At 43.4% G+C, this 20,241-nt stretch overlaps 1 protein-coding gene across 1 annotated transcript in view; it reads right to left on the bottom strand.

Moving 5' to 3' along the window:
• LOC307062433 (sodium/glucose cotransporter 1-like) overlaps positions 1-20,241 on the bottom strand; it is a gene marked incomplete at both ends in the record, with an annotated part of 95,510 nt that overhangs the window by 14,837 nt on the left and 60,432 nt on the right. The window contains 5 exon segments of the mRNA XM_079718153.1: positions 5,303-5,453; positions 6,717-6,824; positions 9,131-9,266; positions 14,330-14,386; positions 14,390-14,550. Of these exon segments, the coding sequence (XP_079574279.1) occupies positions 5,303-5,453; positions 6,717-6,824; positions 9,131-9,266; positions 14,330-14,386; positions 14,390-14,550 (613 nt within the window).

Here is a 20,241-nt window from a genome sequence, read left to right as displayed (position 1 = left end):
TGCAACAAGAGAAGCCACTACAGTGAGAAGCCCGCACACCGCAACAAAGAGTAGCCCCCACTCTCAGCAACTAGAGAAAGCCTGCGTGCAAGCAATGACAAAATGCAGCCAAAAAAAAGTTAAATAAAATGAATAAGTAAATTTATAAAAAAAAAAAAATAAACAAGAGAGACTACATCAAACTGAAAAGCTTCTACACAGTCAAAGAAACAATCAAAATGAAAAGGCAACCTACAGAATGGGAGAAAATATTTGCAAACCACACATCTGATAAAGGGTTGATAGTTCCTTAGTTGTCTAAGGAACTCAGACAACTTTAATAACAACAACAACAACAACATAATAATAATAGAATTTTAAAAATGGACAAAGGACCTGATAGACATTTTTCCAAAGAAGATATTCAAATGGCCAATAGGTACATGAAAAGGTGCTCAACATCACTAATCAGGGAAATGCAAATCAAAATCACAATGAGATACCATTTTATATCTCTTAGAATGGCTATTATCAAAAAGACAAAAGATAACAAGTGCTGGTGAGGATGTGGAGAAAAGGGAACCCTTGTGCACTGTTGGTGGGAGTGTAAACTGGTGTGACCACTGTGGAAAACAGTATGAAGGTTCCTCAAGAAACGGAAAACAGAACTACCACATGATCCAGCAATTCCACTTCTGGGTACATATCCAAAGGAAATAAGGATCACTATCTTGAAGAGACCTCTACACACTTTACACTATTTATAATAGCCAAGACATAGAAATAACCAAAGTGTTCATAAACAGATGAATGGATAAAGAAGATGTGGTACATATACACAATGGAATATCGTTTGGACACAAAAAAGAAAGAAATCCTCCCTTTTGTGACAACCTTTAGGGCATTATACTAAGTGAAATAAGTCTGACAGAGAAAGTCAAGTACTGTATGGTCTCACTTATATGTAGAATCTAAAAAAACCTTGAATTCATAGAAACAGAGAGCAGACTGGGGATGGGTGTGGGGGGAATGGGTGAAAGTGGTCAAAAGGCACAAACTTCCAGTCATAAGATAAATAGGTTCTGGGGACATAAGGTACAGCATGGTGACTGTAGTTAACAACACAAGATTGTGTATTTGTATGTTGTATATTTGAAAGTTGCTTAGAGAGTAAATCTTTTTTTTTTAAGAGAGTAAATCTTAAAAGTTCTTTTCACGAGAAAAAAAAAACTATGTGAGGTGATAGATGTCAACTAAACTTGTGGTGATCATTTCATAATATATACATATATTGAATCATTATTGTACACCTGAAACTTATACAATGTTATATGTCAATGTTATCCCAACAAAACTGGAAAAGAAAGAAGGTGTCTCTTCTACGTAGATTACAGTTGGTTAAGAAAAACAGCTCTGATAATCTTCACCTTTTAACTCAGCCACTTAGTCTACCTATCTCTGTTTCATGAAATTACTGATATATTTAGGAGCCATCCTACTGTTTTCCAGTTAACCTACCTTTCATGTTCTTTTTATTCTTTTGACTTATTAGTTATTCCATATTTTACTTTTATTAACTTGTTAAACATTCTTGAACTGTTCTTATATTGTTTAGTCTAGAGACTACATGCATCCTTGACATATCACAGTCTGGTACAAGTTTTGACTTTTACCATGTCCCGAATAGCAAGAGAACGTGAGAATACTTAAGCTCCATTTAGCCCCTTCTCATTCTCTCTGGGATTACTGGCATATGTTTTGCCTCCATATGTTGTTAATCCCATAGACATTTTTTCTTATTTATGTCAACACTCACTCACTTCTATTTCCCACATACTTACCCTTTCTGGTGCTCTTCATCCTTCTCTGAAGGTCAATTCTTCCATCTGGATAATTTTCCTGCAGCCTAAAGAACGTGCTTTAGTATTTCTTATCATGAAATTCTTTTGTAATAAATTCTCTCAACCTGCATTTATCTGAAAACCTGTTTGTTTTACCTTCACTCTGGAGGCTATTTTGATGGGTATTGAATTCCAGGTAAGCAGTTTTTCTAGCACTTGGAGATGTCACTCCACCGCCTCCTGGCTTTTACAGTTTCTGTTGAAACTTCTACTGTCAGTCTCTCTGCTGCTCTTTTGAAGGTGATGTGATTTACTTTTTTTCTGGCTGCTCTAAAGATCTTCTCTATCTCCAGTCTCCAGCAGTTTCACTATCATGTGGCCTGGGTATGGTCTCCTTTGTATTTATCCTGCCTGCGATTTGTGGAATTTCTTGAATCTCTGGATAGTTGTCCAGATATTTGGAACATTCTTGGCCATTATCTTCTCAAAATTGCTTCTACAGTTACATATATATATATATATATATATATATATATATATATATATATATAAATGTGTGTGTGTATATATATATATATATATAATTTCCAATTACATATATATTATTCTTCTGTGTTCCACGTGTATCTTCCTTTTCTCCTGTGTGGTTTAGTTTGGATATTGTTGACTAATCCATTTCCAAGCCACTAACAGTGTCTTCTGCTACAGCCAATCAGTTGCTAACAAATCCATTGAGTTCTTAATTTCAGATATTTATTTTTCAATTCTAGACCTTCTTATTTTTATAAATTCTAATTCTCTGGAAAAATTCCCAATAATTTTCATCTATTTTATAAACTTTTCCCTCTATTTTCTTGTACCTATTAATCAAGGTTATTTCAAAGTCCTTGTCTGCTAACTTCACCTGTGGGTCTACTTTTTTTTTTAAACATCTTTATTGGAGTATAATTACTTTACAATGTTGTGTTAGTTTCTGCTGTATAACAAAGTGAATCAGCTATATGTATACATATGTCCCCATATCCCCTCCCTCTTGCACCTCCCTCCTACCTTCCCTATCCCACCCCTCTAGGTGGTCACAAAGCACCGGGCTGATCTCCCTGGGCTATGCTGCTGCTTCCCACAATAGCTATCTATTTTACATTTGGTAGTATATATGTCAGTGCTGCTCTCTCACTTCGTCCCAGCTCACCCTTACCCCTCCCCATGTCCTCAAGTCCATTCTCTACGTCTGCATCTTTATTCCTGTCCTGCCCCTAGGTTAATCAGAACCATTTTTTTTTAAGATTCCATATATATGTGTTAGCATATGGTATTTGTTTTTTTCTTTCTGACTTACTTCACTCTGTATGACAGACTCTAGGTCCATCCACCTCACTACAAATAACTCAGTTTTGTTTCTTTTTATGGCTGAGTAATATTCCATTGTATATATATGTGCCACATCTTCTTCATCCATTCATCTGTCAGTGGACACTTAGGTTGCTTCCATGCCCTGGCTATTTAAATAGTGCTGCAATGAACATTGTGGTACACATCCCTTTTTGAATTATAGTTTTTTCAGGGTATATGCCCAGCAGTGGGATTGCTGGGTCATATGGTAGTTCTATTTTTAGTTTTTTAAGGAACCTCCATACTGTTTTCCATAGTGGCTGTATCAATTTACATTCCCACCAACAGTGCAAGAGGGTTCCCTTTTCTCCACACCCTCTCCATCATTTACTGTTTGTAGATTTTTTGATGATGGCCATTCTGACCGGTGTGAGGTGATACCTCATTGTGGTTTTGATTTGCATTTCTCTAATGATTAGTGATGTTGAGCATCCTTCCATGTGTTTGTTGGCAATCTGTATATCTTCTTTGGAGAAATATCTATTTAGGTCTACTTATATATACATTTTATTTTACACATATATTAGTATAAATATAGCGGTAAGGGGGGACATTCTTGCCTTGTTCCCTTCTAGTTCCATTAGGCATGACTTGGCTTTTAGAGTGATACAGATATGTTTTGTCATGTTGAAAGGTACCCATTTTACCAAATACCTTTTCATCGTCTGAATAGATATATATGATTTTTCTCTTTGATCTATTAATATGGTGAGTAATGTTACTACATTTCCTAATATTGAACCATCCTTGTATTTCTGGAAAACAATCACAGTTGGTAATGAGATGTCATTCTTTTAACATTTTTTTAGTATATTGCTGGATTTGTGTCTAATATTTTATTTACAAGTTTTGCATTGGTATTTAAAAGTGAGATGAGCCTTTAGTTTTAATTTTTTCCTGGGCTGTATTTGTTCGGTTTTGGCATCAATATCTTGAGCTTTATGAAATGAATTTAAGTCTTCCTCTTTTTCCCCTATGTTCTATAAAAATTTAAATAAAACTGGTATCTGTTTCTTAAAGTTTCTCAGAAAAGTGCTTTTTAAACAATGGAATGCTAATCAAAATGTAACAGCAAACTCAATTTGCAGGGGTTAGACAGATAAGACAGTGAGCAGTATGTACCTTGCTACGGGGTGAAGGAGGCATCTGAGGCATAACGTAGGCCAAGTTCAAAGTGTGTGGGCTGGAAGTGGTCTACGGACAGCCAGTGTGAAACCCTACAGAATGACGATGAGGCCCACATGTTTACACATTCATACCCCCTGCCTTATGCCTAGCATGTGAGGCCTCCTGGTTAATGGCATGGCCCTGAGATGGATGAGATCCGCTTTCCATGTGACCTCAGGTAGACCAACTCCCTTCTCTCAGCCACTTCCCCCATTTGTACAGTGAGAATAAGAACTAAAACTTACCTTTAAAGGTTGTCATGAGGACTGAGAGAGAAAAACGATGTAATGTAGATACACTTCCTCACAAGGACTAGTTTGTGGGGTACATTAATATGTACCCGTTATCATTGTGATTATTACTTAATTTTTTCCCAAATGGAAACAATTTTCTTTGTGATTATAAAAGCAATACATGGCTTCCCTGGTGGTGCAGTGGTTAAGAATCTGCCTGTCAGTGAGCGGGACATGGGTTCAAACCCTGGTCCAGGAAGATCCCACATGCCGTGGAGCAACTAAGCCCACATGCCACAACTACTGAGCCTGTGCTCTAGAACCCGTGAGCCACAACTACTGAGCCCGTGCACCTAGAGTCTGTGCTCCACAACAAGAGAAGCCACCACAATGAGAAGCCTAGGCACCGCAATGAAGAGTAGCCGCTGCTTGCCACAACTAGAGAAAGCCCATGCACAGCAACGAAGACCCAACACAGCCAAAAATAAATAAATTTATAAAATAAATAAATAAATAAAATAAAAGCAATAGATCTTCACTGCAAAACTGCAACAAACAAAACACCACCATGCTGTATATGAACAAGATAACTCTATATGCAGCATTAGAGCCTACATTTTTCACATAATGACATTTGTGGGCATCGATTCATTGATGGCAGTAACTCATGCGATTAGAGGAATCCTTCACCTTCCTGTTAGCATGAGTTCCTTTTCAGTGGCCATCAGCCGTATCTGGGTGTAGATGTCCATTGTGAACACGGCACTGGCACCGCTGAAAAGAGAAGTCAGGGAGGACATGAGAGAGGCCCAGAGTGCAGACACCATCAAGCCTCGAACGCCTGGAAGAAAAGGAAAACTTCCTGGGCCTCCAGCTGTCTGGCCGTGCCAGGAGACGCCTTAGGCCTCCTGAGGAACATTCCCACATAGTAAGTTTTGTTCAGAGTGGCAGTCCATCTAAGATACATCAGTGCATTACAGCTGCCCTTGCTCTGTGACGAGCCTTGCTAGCTGGCCGCTGTGTCTTTATATAATAATGCGAGTGCTTACTCTGGGCTGGAGCACCTCTTCAGGCATCAGCCTGATGATCTCCCTACAGCCCTGTGAGAAGGACACCAGTGCTGTCCCCTTTTACAGATGATGTGGCTCCTTGTGCCTCAGTGTCCCCATCTGTAAGGTGGGTATAAAAGTACCTACTGCACAGAATGTTGTTAGGATTAAGATACAGTAAGAAGATGGGTTAACACAATGTCCAACACAGAGCAAGCTCTCAACAAGCGTTACCTATAAACGTAACAGTCTAGGCTTCTGACCTGCAAGGCCACTGGTGGCAGCGGCTTTGCTGAGAGATTCCCATGCATAGTTGGGAGAGCCCAAGGGTAACAGGGCTCGCACAGGAGGCCCCAATGTATTCAGCAGGTACTCAGGCCAGGCCAAGACTAGAGTTCTTGGATTGGCCTGGCTTCAAGTGCCCCACGGCCCTGGGCTGCAATCCCGGGTGCTGGGCGACCCCCTTCCTGAACTGTGGGATGGTTGGTGCTTCCCTCAGTTGGGGTCTATCTACATTGTATTTTATGGGAATGTCTCAACATTGCTAGCCTATTTATCCTCAGAGCTAATACGGAATTTAAAAAGACTGTACTGTTTGTTTGCCCGTTTCCCTGGGATGTGGCGAAGTGGGTGAGATGAAAGCTATGCCCCTGCCTGTCCCACTGGACTGAACTCCTTGAGAGCAGGATGCGGTCTCGCTCCCCTCTTCATCCCCACAGACTAGAACAACGCCGAGCGCCCATCTGCGGCAGTGAGGAGCAGAGGCGTGGGTTCTGCAGGGAGGGGACCACGCAAAGGGCGAGCAGAGGCTGGGCCTGAGCACGTGCCCGAGAGAGAAAGAGAAAGAAAGAGAGAGAGAAAGAGAAAGAAAGAGAGAGAAAGCGAAAGAAAGAGAGAGAGAGAAAGAGAGAGAGAGAGAGAGAGAGAGAGAGAGGGGAAGAGGAGGCTGCAAGGCTCCCGGGACGCCGAGGGCCCCTCCCACAGCCTACGCTTCCACCGGGGCCCTCACTCCTGACCGTCCACTCACAGCCCTGGACGGCAGCTCCACTTCTTACCATTGGGCAGCAGGTCCACCACCAGCGCGGGGTAGGCGAGGGGGTTGCAGCCAGTTCTGGAGCCACAGTACTTTTCACACTCCGAAGGCACAACACACGCCACTTTATCTGCAAAGAGAGACAAGGGTCACACCAGCATGTGGCCCCTGAGCACTAAAATCTGAGCTCAGGGAAAGGGAAGCAAATTAGGAACCGTGTGTGATGGCAGATTCTTGGTCTCCAATTCGTGACCCCACATGTGCGTCAGGAGCTGGGGGTCAGGAGCTGGGGGTCAGGCCCCGGGAGTCAGTGGGTCGGTGCTTCTGCCAGTTCACTGCTTGACCCACAGCAAGTCCTGTGACCTCGACAAGCCTTTCAATGATCCCAGCCAGGTGTCAGGAAAGCAAACGATGATTCATCCACACACTGATGGGTGGGCCACTCATGACCTTACTCCCTTAGCCCCGTAGGGGTGTTATTTCAGAGTATTTGGGGAGAAATTTGGACAAAGGGAAGTAAAGGAGGAAATGTGATAGGCCTTCAAGAGCTTAAATAACAGATTAAAAGTTACCATCTGAGAAAAAAACCAAAACAACGAATCAACGTAGACTAGGAAGAGGCAGGAAGGGCCTGGGTTTACATGGAGAGCAAGGGGTTTCACTGGGGACGTCAGGAAAACTAAGGGGGGGCAGCTTTTCCTCTGCCTGCTCTCCCTCTCCCTGCCCTGCGAGCAGGCCCTCAGTCTCCTTCAGCATGGTTTGGGAGGGGCCTAGGGGCCACCTGGCCATTCTGGAAACACCTTCCCCTTGGCCACAATGACTGGTCCCTGTCACCCAAGTGAGCTCACGGGACTCCCCTGGGATTTCTGCTGGGAGATCGAAAAGGAAACACTCTTTCTGGGGGTCGTTGGGCTGGAGGGTGGAAGGCTGGTGCTGCTGGTGGTCATCTGCCATCAGACAGACTGCGAGGACACCAGCTCAGAGGAAGAGGAGCTAAAAGTGCACGTCATTTTCAATCAAGAGCCCCAACTAATACAGTGGCCCCCAAGGAAAACCTGACTGGCAGAATCACACCTTGCGGGTGTCTGGCCCCCAGCTCTGGCCATGGGAGAGACCCAGAATCTAGGACCAGGAGCGTTAGGGTTACTGGAAAGGTATGTTCTCCCAGGATGTGGGCAGGTGCGGAGCTTTTGTGCTAAACCGCTCTCTATGAGTGTGTATAAACAGTCTGTGAGTCTGGCCATTTCTGAGGATGCGGGACAAGTGGTCCTGGGCCCCTCCCAACCCTGACGGCTCTCCCAAGGGCAGCCCACCAACTCTATTCACCTGGTGGTCAGAAGCTGGGGGCGTGTGGCTTCCTGAGGCCTGCTCTTCTCGCTCCTCCCTCAGCCACTTCTAGAGGCCAAGAGACGTGGTTTCGCCCAGCCTTCCTCCTCAGTGGGTGGGGTGGGCTGTGAGGTGAAGTGGGGCTGGGGAGGCAGGGCTGCCAAGCGCAGGCAACTCTGGGGTCCTAGCGAGCACAGAGGCCTATTTTCTAACCTACGAGGAGGCACCACCTAAGAGACCCCAGAAAGAGCTGCCTGACAGCCAAAGACCAAATCTGGGATGTTGGAACGGAATGCTCCTCTCTGTTGAAACTGGAAAGGAATCAGGATTAAAAAAGAGGCAGACTGAAGGATGGATCAGGGTTAGAGACGTCTACTGCACATGTTGCTTCGCAATAAAAAGTGCTTCACTCTCTGCTTGGCCTTGTCAAGCACTGAGGCAGAAGACTCCGTGGAAGCCGCCTGCTTTGCCCATGTGGCTGCACCATCTGAGTATGTGCTCCATAAAGGTTTAATGAATAAACAAATCTGGTACCGAGAGGCAGTACACCTAGTAAAACGAGGCTGAAACGGGGATGAGGGACATCCACGAAATTATGACAGCTCATTAAGTGCAGCAGGGACGTTCTCATAGCACTTAACAGAAAGAACATGGGCCTCAGGGCTAGACCCACTTTGGGGGTTCCATGGACGTGCCACACCTGGGGCTGTGAGAGCAGTGACGGCGTTGGTCACATCCGAGCACGATGCCTGGCACCCAGGAGTGCCCGCAGGACGGTGCCTGCAGTGCAGGGGGAACAGCTGACCTCGCCATGGACCATGCCTCAACGCCACTCAGAGACCGGCCACTGCAGGGAGCGTCGGCTGGCTCATCCCCGCCTGAACTCATCTCTCTGCAATTCCTCTCTTGCCACCTACATCCACGGTCCCTGCTAGACTTCTGCTCAGCCACATCCCTAATCTAAATCCATGAGCTCCCAAGAAAGCAATCTGGGGTACCTCAACCCCAGCAGTCTTGCCAGCAGGAGACCTGATAACCCCATGCTCCCTAGATGTAGATGCCTAAGAGAGGAGAAGAAGATCAGTGTGAACACAGCAGAGCAAGAATTACCTGTGTACAGGACGCGGCTGATCATCCCTGGCATCACTACGCTGAACATGGGCAGCAGCTTCAGGTACCCACACAAGACACAGCCGCCTTTCACATGAGACATGTTCTTCCCTGTCAGGCAGTCCTGGATAAAAATCTGCTGAAGAAACACAGGTCGGGGGGCAGGGGTGGCTTTCTCAGAGGGTATCAAGCCCGGGCTGCCTCGGCAGATAGGACAACTGTGACCTGCAGTAGCAGTAGGGTGTGCCCTCGGGGGGGGGGGTGCCCACTGCTCACCCCAATCACCCAGGTGTCTCCAGGCATGCAGGGCCAGAGGAGGCATGTGTGACCGATGCACACGCTTTGCTCAGTGCACAGCTACCAGAGGGGATGAGGGTGGCCTGATCTTGGCCTCATTGCTAGCACTGCACACCAATCACAGCAGCACAGTGCTTATAAGCTGTCCCCTGGCAAGGATGAGACTCCCTTCTAGAGGCCACAGACCGTCTCTGCCCTTGTGACATCAATCCAAGCACAGGTTGGTCCCCGGTAACAAATGAGTGTTTAGAACTGGGACCAGCCTCACTTGTCCAAGTGGAAATGAACCAGTGTAGACCTTAACATGCAAAGTCTCCTGGGAGATGCTTCATGCCCCCTTTCACGGTGCTCCTGCTGTAAGAGGCGGTGTGCACTCAGCCCGAGCAGAATGGTATAGCGGGCAGATGGAGAAGCACTTAAGAAAGAACATAAAGACACAGTCCAGTGCATCAAGACAATGCAGTACTCTGTATGCATTAAAATTACGTTCTCAAAGAATATTTAAATAATGTGAAAAAATGCTCATTGTTTGACAGTTACAAAAAGGCACGGGATACAATAGTACACACACCTCGACTCTATACCTAGAAAAAGTCCACAGGAATAAACCAACATGACAATAGAGGTTAACCCTGGGTTAGTAGGATTGACAGGTAGGATTTTCATGTTCCTCTTTAATGCATTCTTTCTTTCCCAAATGCATTATTAATAGGAGGAAGAACCCCAAGGTGGTCCTGCCTCATGTAAGCAGGCACTGCTTCTCAGTGGGCCTGTGGGCATCCTGCTGACAGCCTCTAGGTGCCTGGGGGCCTCTGCTGAGCAGGTGGGCAGCCAGGCTGCTCTTCCTGGTCTTTGCTTAGCTCTGCACACAGAAGAGATGGTCTCTAAGGGAGGGGATGAAGGAACAGGGCCAGAGCAGAAGCCAACTCTTATTCTGAGGACAGGATAGTCGTAGGGGCATGAAATCATCCCACACAGAAAGCCCTAAGCACTTTCGTAGGTTGTCACATATTACAAAGCAGGGCAAGGGACGAATTCTTGTTTAAAAATGGTAGTGGGCCAAAGGAAAACAATTTTCCTTTGGTCAGTTTGTCTCTTTTTTAATTAAAATTTTTTCTTAAATCATTTTCTTTACTAGTCAGGAAGTTGGAGATTCTACTTCTATGCTTTTAATAATTACCCTTAAAATTTTAACATGGATACAACTTCAGGTCTAAAGTAAATCAGTATCTGTGCCCTTCTGAACAATTTAAGGTCCATAGACAGATTTAACTCTAATTATGGTCCGATATTTTAGCTCTGTCCTGTGTAACTTCCTGTGTGCAGAATTATGGTGACTTTCAGCCAATGCTTCAGATCTGCGCATGTGCCGGCCGGCTTCTCTAACTGTCCCTCCTGCTCACCAGGACCTCCTTTTTCTTTATGCACGTCATTCAGTCTCTAGGGAAGGTTATGCCTTTATTTTGCCCTTGCTACTGAGTAATACTTAGCTGGGCACGTAATTGAAAGTGGACATTTTCCTCAGTACTTTGAAAAGTTTACTCCTCTCCCTTGGGTTACACTGCTGCTGCTGAGCAGTCTGTTGGGGGTGTGCCTGTCTTCTTCTACAAAGGATCTTTTCCTCTCAGGTGGCTTTCAGTCTCCTCCTCGTCCTTCATGTTCTGAAACTTCATCAGGAGGTGACTTTGTGTAGATTTGCTTGGGATTCACTGTGATTCCTGAATCCGATGAGTCCTGTTCTTTCAACAGCTGTAAAAATTCTCAGCCACTTTCTCTTCAAATATTGCTTCTCCCCTTTTCTCCTGGAACTCCAGTAGGATGGATTTTAATCCTGTCTTCCAGGTCACTTTGTCTCTCTTTCACACTTTCCATTTTTGTGCTTTCTGGGCAATTTCTTCAGTTCTCTCTTCTAGGTTACCACTTTTTTCCTTCAGCTATGTTTAATCTGTTATTCTAACAGTTACTCAGTTTTACATTTCAATAAGAATATTTTTCATTTCCAGAAGTTTGAGTCTGAAATCTAACTGATCATTTCTGATGGAAGGGTTTCTTGGTTGTGGTGGTTTGATTCCACCCTGTTTTCTAATTTTTACAGACAGACTTTTCTTGTCATTGACATAAAGCAGCATAATTAGACGCATAATAAGCAGAGGGGAAGAATACAAATAACAACACTGTGGCTGCATTACAGATCACGCCCGTGTGCTGGGCTCTGGGCCTCATCTTGTTTCCTGGTCCTCTGCTCAGCACGTGTTAAAGCTCCATCAGTGCCACTCCTTGTACGGTGGCTCCACGGCTTTTCACGGATGCACAGCAGCCCTCAGTGGTATCCCCCACTCCCGCCCCACCCCCATCTCATCCACCCACCTCAGTACCTGGCACAATCAACACTGTGATCAAGGCCTCACATATGGTCCCTTATGAACTTGGATGAGGATTTTTGGGTAGTTTCTGAGGAACATCACCAATTGGTCACAGAGTACAATATATTTGACTTTATTCAGCATTGCCAGATCACCCTCCAGAAAACATGCCCCGTTTGCACTCTCACCAGAAATGCAAGAGGATTCCTAAACATCCGTGTCGTCCTCAACACTTGACATCATCAAGCTTTCTAATTTTTGCCAGTCTCATTGCACTTCCCTGATAACGCTGTGTTGTATGCTTGTTAGCATTTACGTTTGTTTGCATTTCCTTTTCTACAAATTGCCTCTCATTATCTTTTGCCCGCATGGCTATTGGAGCTCCTTTTTCTTGTGGATTTGCTATTAGTCTCCTGTTCATTATAAACATTCTGATATTCTTCTCTAGCCCGTCATCCAGCAACTTTGTCTAGAGTGTCTTTGTTAAAAAGGCCTTATGGGTAATGTGATCAAACCGATATGATTTACACTCCCCCCAACTCAAAAGTATTCACTAGCATTACCTCGTCTTACTGTAGTACGGGTTTACTTTCCACATTTAAGTCTTCAATTCATCTGAAGTCCACTTCTGTGTAAGTGTTAGGTGGGGATGAAGCTTTGTTATCCCAAATAGTAAGCTGGGTTTTGGTTTTTTTTTTTTTTTTTTAACAACATCGAAGAGTATGTATCTCCGCTGTTGCTTTCTGGAGCCTCCTTGAACACATATTAAATTCCTATAAGTACATGAGTCTGTCTCTGAGCTCTTCATTCTGTTCTGTTAGTCTATATGTCTATTCCTGGGAATTTCAAACTGCTTTTATTACTGCGACTTTGTCAAAGTTTAAATATCTGGTCGGGCAAGTTCTCCCCCTTTGTTCTTCATTTTCAAACTTGGGTTAGCTATTTGTGGCATCTTCTCCTTCCACAAAAGGTTTAAACCCTTTTTATTGTGCTATAACACACGAACATGGTGTAGCACATTACAGAGCGCACTATGGAAACACCAAGTCAAGAGGTGCAACACTCAAAGGCTGGCATACAGAATGCAAAAAAGAATCTAACTGATTTAGAAATGTATGAAAAAACTCACTGATGGCGGTGGAACAAAATTAAAAAAAAAAAAAGAGGAGCAACATTGAGGTACCCCAGAAGCCTCTCTCCATGGCTCTTTTAAACAATTGTGGTGAAATTCACATAACATGTAATTAACCATTTTAAAGTGAACAATTCTGTAGCATTTAGTACATCCCCAGTGTTGCATCACATCCACCTCTCTCCAGCGTCACAGCTTCATCACCCAGAAGAACACCCAGGCCCATGAAGCAGCCAATCTCCATCCCTCCTCCCCCGGGAAGCACTAATCGGATTTCTGTCTCCATGGATTTGCCTGTTCTGGATATTTCATATAAAAGGAATCATACAATAGGTAACCTTTTGTGTCTGGCTTCTTTCACTTAGCATAATGTTTTTGAGATTCATCCAAGGTGTAGCATGTATCTGTACTTCATTTCTTTTATGGCTGAATAATATTCCAACACATGGATACACATTTTGTTTATTCATTCATTTGTTGGTGGATATTTGGGTTGTTTCCACTTTTTAATGATTGTGAACAACACCGTTATATGTGCCTCTTTTTAACCTCAACCCTCTCCCTTGCTTCAGAAATGATCACTTTAATGACTATTTTATTTCCTCCTTGTTTTTTCTTTACAATTTTTTGCTACGTAATTGTGTTTACCTAAACAACATAACTTAGCATTGCCTGTGTTAAGCTTTATATAAATGTAATCACACAGCACCTAGTCTTCTGTGCTTAGCTTCTTTTGTTTGGTATCATGCTTTAAAGATTCATCCATGCTATGGTGTGTAGCTGTACTTCCTTTTTATTTCTATATTGGCTTTCCACTGTATGAATATTTCACAGTTTATTTCATTAACCACCATTGATAGAGAGCCATATAATTTTTAGAATAAGCTTGAGTCCTTAAAAAATCCAACTGAAATACTGATTAGTGGTATTTAATTTCTAGACTCAATTTGGGAGAACTGACATATTTTTCATGTGCAAACATTGTGCTTTGTAGATAATGAAAGGGAGGAAAAAATGAAAACAACTGCTCTGTTATAGACAGGACTGGAGGGGGAACCCCTTTTATTTTTTTAAAGGTTTTTTTGATGTGCACCATTTTTAAAGTCTTTATTGAACTTGTTACAATATTCCTTCTGTTCTATGTTTTGGTTTTTTGGCCTCGAGGCATGTGGGATCTTAGCGCCCTGACCAGGGATCGAACCCGCACTCCCTGCATTGGAAGGTGAAGTCTTAACCACTGGACCACCTGGGAAGTCCCGAGAGACCCCTTTTAGACAGAACGTGGTCCTGCACTACATCTGGGCACTACACAAGGCTGGGACGGAAGCCTGACTGTGGCTGCAGACTGCAGAGACCCCCAACCCCCAGCCCCCAGCGCAGGCCTGTCAGCGCAGCACATCGGATTACCTGGTCGGTGCACCAGTAGTACAAGGAGAGGGTGGAGATGCCAAAGATGACTCCAGGCTAGGGGATGTCTCCAGTGGTGGGATCTCGGAAGATATGGAAAGAATCCAGATGAGGAATGAAGCATTCCGGCTGGGCGGTCCAGTTTCCTTCACGGATGAGGGTGGGCTTAGCATCCATATACTTATGCTGTAGCTCTTGGTATCCTCCCACCTCCTTAAAGGCTTGAAAACACCATACAGTTGGTCAGTACCTTAAACTGCACAATAACACACATCTGAAGAACCAAGATTGCAAAGTGACACAATGGACTGGCAAATAGCCAAGACTGTATGTACCTAAGAAAAGACACCATCTCCTCCAAAGAAAAAGAAGAGTACAGTGGACACTGGTGGTTGTATGCCTGGCACCCCATCCTCCTGCTTCTGGGGACAGAACCCCTCTTCCAGCTGTATCCCGCCCTATATGAGTTAGGTGGGCCTCGTCAAGCTACCTACCACTCATTCTGATCTGGCATGTGACTGAGGCCTGGCCAATGTTCCCTGTCACCTGGGCAGCTAACGTATCAGGAATGGACTTGGGACCCAAGCTCGGCTAATCAGAGCTTGTCCCAGGAGTCTTCTGCTTAAGGCACCAAAAAAGCCTGCTTCTTTGCTTTGGGGTTCTAAGCTAGGATGGCAGTTTAAAGCTCTTTTGTCTACCTGGCTCATGCAGAAGGCTGGATCGAGCCATGCTCAAAAGTAAGACGGCCCTGGAATTTTCACTTAGGTGAGCCAAGGAACTACTTATTTGCTTATACTAGTTTGGAACTAAAGTTCTATTTCAAGTTATTCGAAGAATCTCGACTAAATCAGAAACTAATATTCATTTTCCTGCAATTCCAGCAGAACATTTATGAAACTTCATATCTGGAATTTTCTTCAGAGCCTATAGCATTTCTCCCTCAATATCTTAAGTGGTGTAAAATCTCAACATTAAAGAAAATTTTATTTATTTAATTTTGGCTGAGTTGGGTCTTTGTTGCTGCACGCGGGCTTCTCATTGCAGTGGCTTCTCTTATTGCAGAGCACGGGCTCTAGGTGCGTGGGCTTCAGTAGTTGCAGCTCACGGGCTCTAGAGTGCAGGCTAAGTAGTTTTGGCGCACGTGCTTAGCTGCTCCGCGGCGTGTGGGATCTTCCCGGCCCAGGGCTTGAACCCATGTCCCCTGCATTGGCAGGTGGATTCTTAACCACTGCGCCACCAGGGAAGCCCGAAAAATATTTTTAAAAGGCACTAAAACACATAATTCCACCTACTTAACTAAAAAATCTTTTATTTTGGCATATTAAACCATGTTCCTTTGATATAGACTTGATTTTTGAAATGGGTTCAGAATCATATGGAGTCAAGACTAGTCAATGAAAAGATACCAAGTGGGGCTTCCCTGGTGGTGCAGTGGTTGAGAGTCCGCCTGCCGATGCAGGGGACACGGATTCGTGCCCCAGTCCGGGAAGATCCCATATGCCGCGGAGCGGCTGGGCCCGTGAGCCACGGCCACTGAGCCTGTGCGTCCGGAGCCTGGGCTCCGCAACGGGAGAGGCCACAACAGTGAGAGGCCCGCGCACTACAAAAAAAAAAAAAAAAAAGATACCAAGTGACTATGAAATGAATAAGACACCTCATGGCACTTCTAAAAATGAATTCCATGTGTATTTTAAAAAGGTGAACTACAAAACCACAAAGTTATTAGAAGAAAACAGGAGAGTATCTTTATGAACTTGGGTTAGGTAGTAGTACATTCTTCAACAAGACACAGAAAGGAAAAGGAAGGTTGACAAATTTGACTTCAAAATTTTAAATTTATATGACTGAAATCAAGTTAAAAATTTGTTAGAATAAAAGAAGAGATTTGCATCATGTATGAAGGACTCACACATCAATAGCCAAGGGAAACTATTGGAAAGAAATGTGGTAGAGAATATGAACATGTAATCCACAAAGGAGGAAATACAAATGTCCACTAAGTATATGAAAAGATGCTCAACCTCACCAGTGTCTGGAAACTTCTAATTAAAACAAAAATGAGATACTTGTTTTTCCCCTTTCACCTACTGGGCATATTTTTTTAAAGTCTTAAAACATCAAGTGTTGGGCTTCCCTGGTGGCACAGTGGTTAAGAATCTGCCTGCCAACGCAGGGGACACGGGTTCAAGCCCTGGTCCGGGAAGATCCCACATGCCGTGGAGCAACTAAGCCTGTGCGCCACAACTACTGAGCCTGTTCTCTAGAGCCTGCGAGCCACAACTACTGAGCCCGCGTGCCACAACTACTGAAACCTGCACACCTAGAGCCTGTGCTCTGAAACAAGAGAAGCCACTGCAATGAGAAGCCCACGCGCCACGAGGAAGAGTAGCCCCCACTCACCGCCAACTAGAGAGAAAGCCCACACACAGCAACAAGGACCCAATGCAGCTAAAAAAAATAAATAAAAAATTTTTAAAAATTAAAAAAAACACAAAAACATCAAGTGTTGGCTGAGAGGTTAAGAAACACATATTCTCATACATTTCTGAGAATATAAGTTAAAATTGACACTTTGGAGAGGAAATTGAGGTATCTCTTGACAAATCCAGGAATGCAAGGTTAACACTCAAAACCAAGTCAATGTAATTAACTGTGCTAAAAGAAAAAGGAGAAAAATAATATAATCACCTCAGTAGATGTGGAAAAACATTTGATACAATTCAAAACCCGCTCATGATAAACAATCTTAGGAATAGAAGGGAACTTGGTTAGTATGACAAAAAATATCTACAAAAAATTGACAGCAAACATTTTATTTAATGGTGAAATATTCCAAGCTTTCCCTCTAAATTGGGAATGAGACAAGGAGGACTAATGCCTCTTCTTGTCTTCAATACTGTACTAAAGGTCCTGGCCAGTGTAAGAAGGCAAGAAAAAGAAACGAAAGTATAAAGTTTGGAAAAGAAGGAAACAAAAAGACAACTTCTTGACCTGGGTGCTGGCTACCAGAGTGTGTTCACTTTGTGATACTTCATCTAGCTATCCACTTTGATTTGTGCACTTTTCAATAAAAAGTTTATTACAAATACAAAAGCAAAAAAGATGCAGTAGATCTCTATTTGCTGATATAGAAATTTGCCTAAGATATAGTTCCAGTGGTGGAAAAACGGGCTTTAAGATGTTCTGATTCTATTAAGATATATATCTCACAGATTAAAAAAAATATTTGTACAGGCATATCTCATTTTATTGTGTTTTGCTTTACTGCACTTTGCAGATACCATGTGTTTTTGTTTGTTTTTTTTTACAAATTGAAGGTCTGTGGCAACCATGAAACGAGCAAGTCTATAAGTGCCATTTTTCCAACAGCATTATTTTAAAATTAAGGTATGTGCCTTGTTTTTAGACATAATGCTATTGTACACTTAACAGACTACAGTATAGTCTAAACATAAGTTTATATGCACTGGGAAACCAAAAAATTCATGTGACTTGCTTTATTGTGGTATTTGCTTCATTGCTGTAGTCTGGAACCAAACCCACAATATCTCCAAGGTTTGCTTGTACATATGAAGACCGTCTCTGGAAGGATGTTCACAAAACTTACGACACTGGTTGGCTCTGGGGAGTCAAATTGAGAAACTGAGGGTGCTAAATATTTCACTGTGTACCCTTTTGTTTTGTTTACCTTACCTAAAAACTACCTAAAAATTAGAAATAAAAAAATAAAATTGTATGTGCATGGGTTCCCATGGTGACTTGTTTGAAGGCAACATTCACTTGGATGTACAAGTTCTTGTATATTTTTAAAGGAAAACAACGCCTCTCCCAAATAGTTTACTTATCAAAAGAACTAGCATGAATACTCTGGTAAAAAAAAGAAAATCCCATTAAATTTCTCAGAAAATGTCTTAGTCTGTTTGGGCTGCTATAACAAAATACCATATAGTGAATGGCTTACTTCCCACAGTTCTGGAGCCTGGGAAGTCCAAGATCAAGGTGCTGGCTGACAGGGTGTTGGCCATCTTCTCACTGTGTCCTCATGTGGCAGAAGGGTCGAGGGAGCTCTCTGGGGTCTCTTTTATAAGGACACTAATGCCATTTGTGAAGGTTCTTCCCTCATGACCTAACCACCTCCCAAAGGTCCCAAATCCCAATACCATCACATTGGAGGTTAGGATTTCAACTTATGAATTTTGGGGGGGATACAAACATTCAGTCTATAACAGTAAATGATATATAATTATTTAGAGATATAATTGCTAACATTAAATGGAATATTCCACCTGCCCCTGAAGTTTAATTGGATATCATTCTCAAGTATTGGGATGGTCTTGGCAAGTTTTAATAAAGTTGATATTTACCATTAACATTGAGCAAACACAATGGCTTAGAATGTTTTATAGTTTATAGTTGTGTCACTCAAATCAGTGATTGTTTCCCATCTCATTACAAAATTCCTTGGAGCATGCCTGACATGTATTTTGTGTCCCAGCAACACAGCATTGAGTATACTTCGTGGAGCACTAATGCTTACTGAATGGTAAGACTGAGGTTTGTGATTCTGTGTGAGTCTATCTGTTCTCCTTCCATGAGGCTCAACAACATGCTCTATGGAACCATAACCCTTCAACTGAACTAGCATATCATTTCAATAATTTTTCCATACCTGAGCCAAGAGCTTTTCCTTCTAGGTTTCTGCAAGACCAATCTCTGACTCATGGAACAGTGTGTACCGCCAACCTCACTAAGGATACTCCTAGCTAGTGGGAGGAAGCCTCCACTTGAAGGTGAGTGTAATTGTCACTACAGGTACAGTAATATGCTATTCAAATATCGGGGGCTTTGGTGTTAGAGGGACCCAGGTCTGAGTTCTACTCTTGGTGTGTTTCATGAACAAGTTAGTTAACTTGTTAGAGTAACTCAGCTTCCTCATCAGTAAAATGAGGATAATAAAAGTAGTTATGCCTCATGATGACTGTGATATTTAATGAGGCAATACAGATAAATGCCTGCATGGTACCTGATTCTCAATTCATATCAGCTATTTTTTTTTTTTTTTTTTGCGTTACGCGGGCCTCTCACTGTCGTGGCCTCTCTTGTTGCGGAGCACAGGCTCCGGACGCGCAGGCTCAGCGGCCATGGCTCACGGGCCCAGCTGCTCCGTGGCATGTGGGATCTTCCTGGACCAGGGCACGAACCCTTGTCCCCTGCATCGGCAGGCAGACTCTCAACCACTGCGCCACCAGGGGAGCCCCTCAGCTGTTATTTTCATTCGTCTTACTCACTAAGCACCTACCATGTGCATCAGACTCATTGTGTGAAGGATACAATGGCTCTGGTTCTTAAGAAGTTTTGGACCTGGGGGGTATGACTTATTTATGTGACACAATGAACAATCAAGGTATGTACCATCAAAAAAAAAAGTCACGTTATGTGGTAGTGATGCAAGTCCAGAGAACAAAGACGTAGAGGTAGAACAATCATGGAATCACACACTCAGGGGCGGATGGATCACCTCTCCCAGGAGGTGACATTTCAAAAATCTTGGGGAAGAACATTCCAGACACAGTACAGAGCAGGTGTCAAGGGCTTCAAGTGGGAATAAGCTTGCTGGATTTGAGAAATGATACGGCGAGTACAGGGGAGGAGACGAGGCCAGAGGCAGGGCCAGGGTGGGAAGGCTTCACAGGTCATAACATGAGGTTCAGTTCTCTTGTAAGGGTGGTGGGGTTCCTGGATTGTTTCCAGCAGGGGAGTGGCATCACCTCATGACATGACGCCCAGGGTTCTCTGGGAACACACAGGAGGGGCCTGTAACCCAGGCTTGGGAGGCAAAGAAGATGCCTCTGCCTTTCATTTTGTGTATGATTAAGCTATTTTTTCTCCACTTTAGCTTAGACAGCAGAGGC

Source organism: Hyperoodon ampullatus (genome assembly GCF_949752795.1).
Source record: "Hyperoodon ampullatus genome assembly, chromosome: 13".
In the NCBI taxonomy this organism is placed as follows: Eukaryota; Metazoa; Chordata; class Mammalia; order Artiodactyla; family Ziphiidae; genus Hyperoodon; species Hyperoodon ampullatus.
This window is presented reverse-complemented; position numbering and strand designations above follow the sequence as displayed.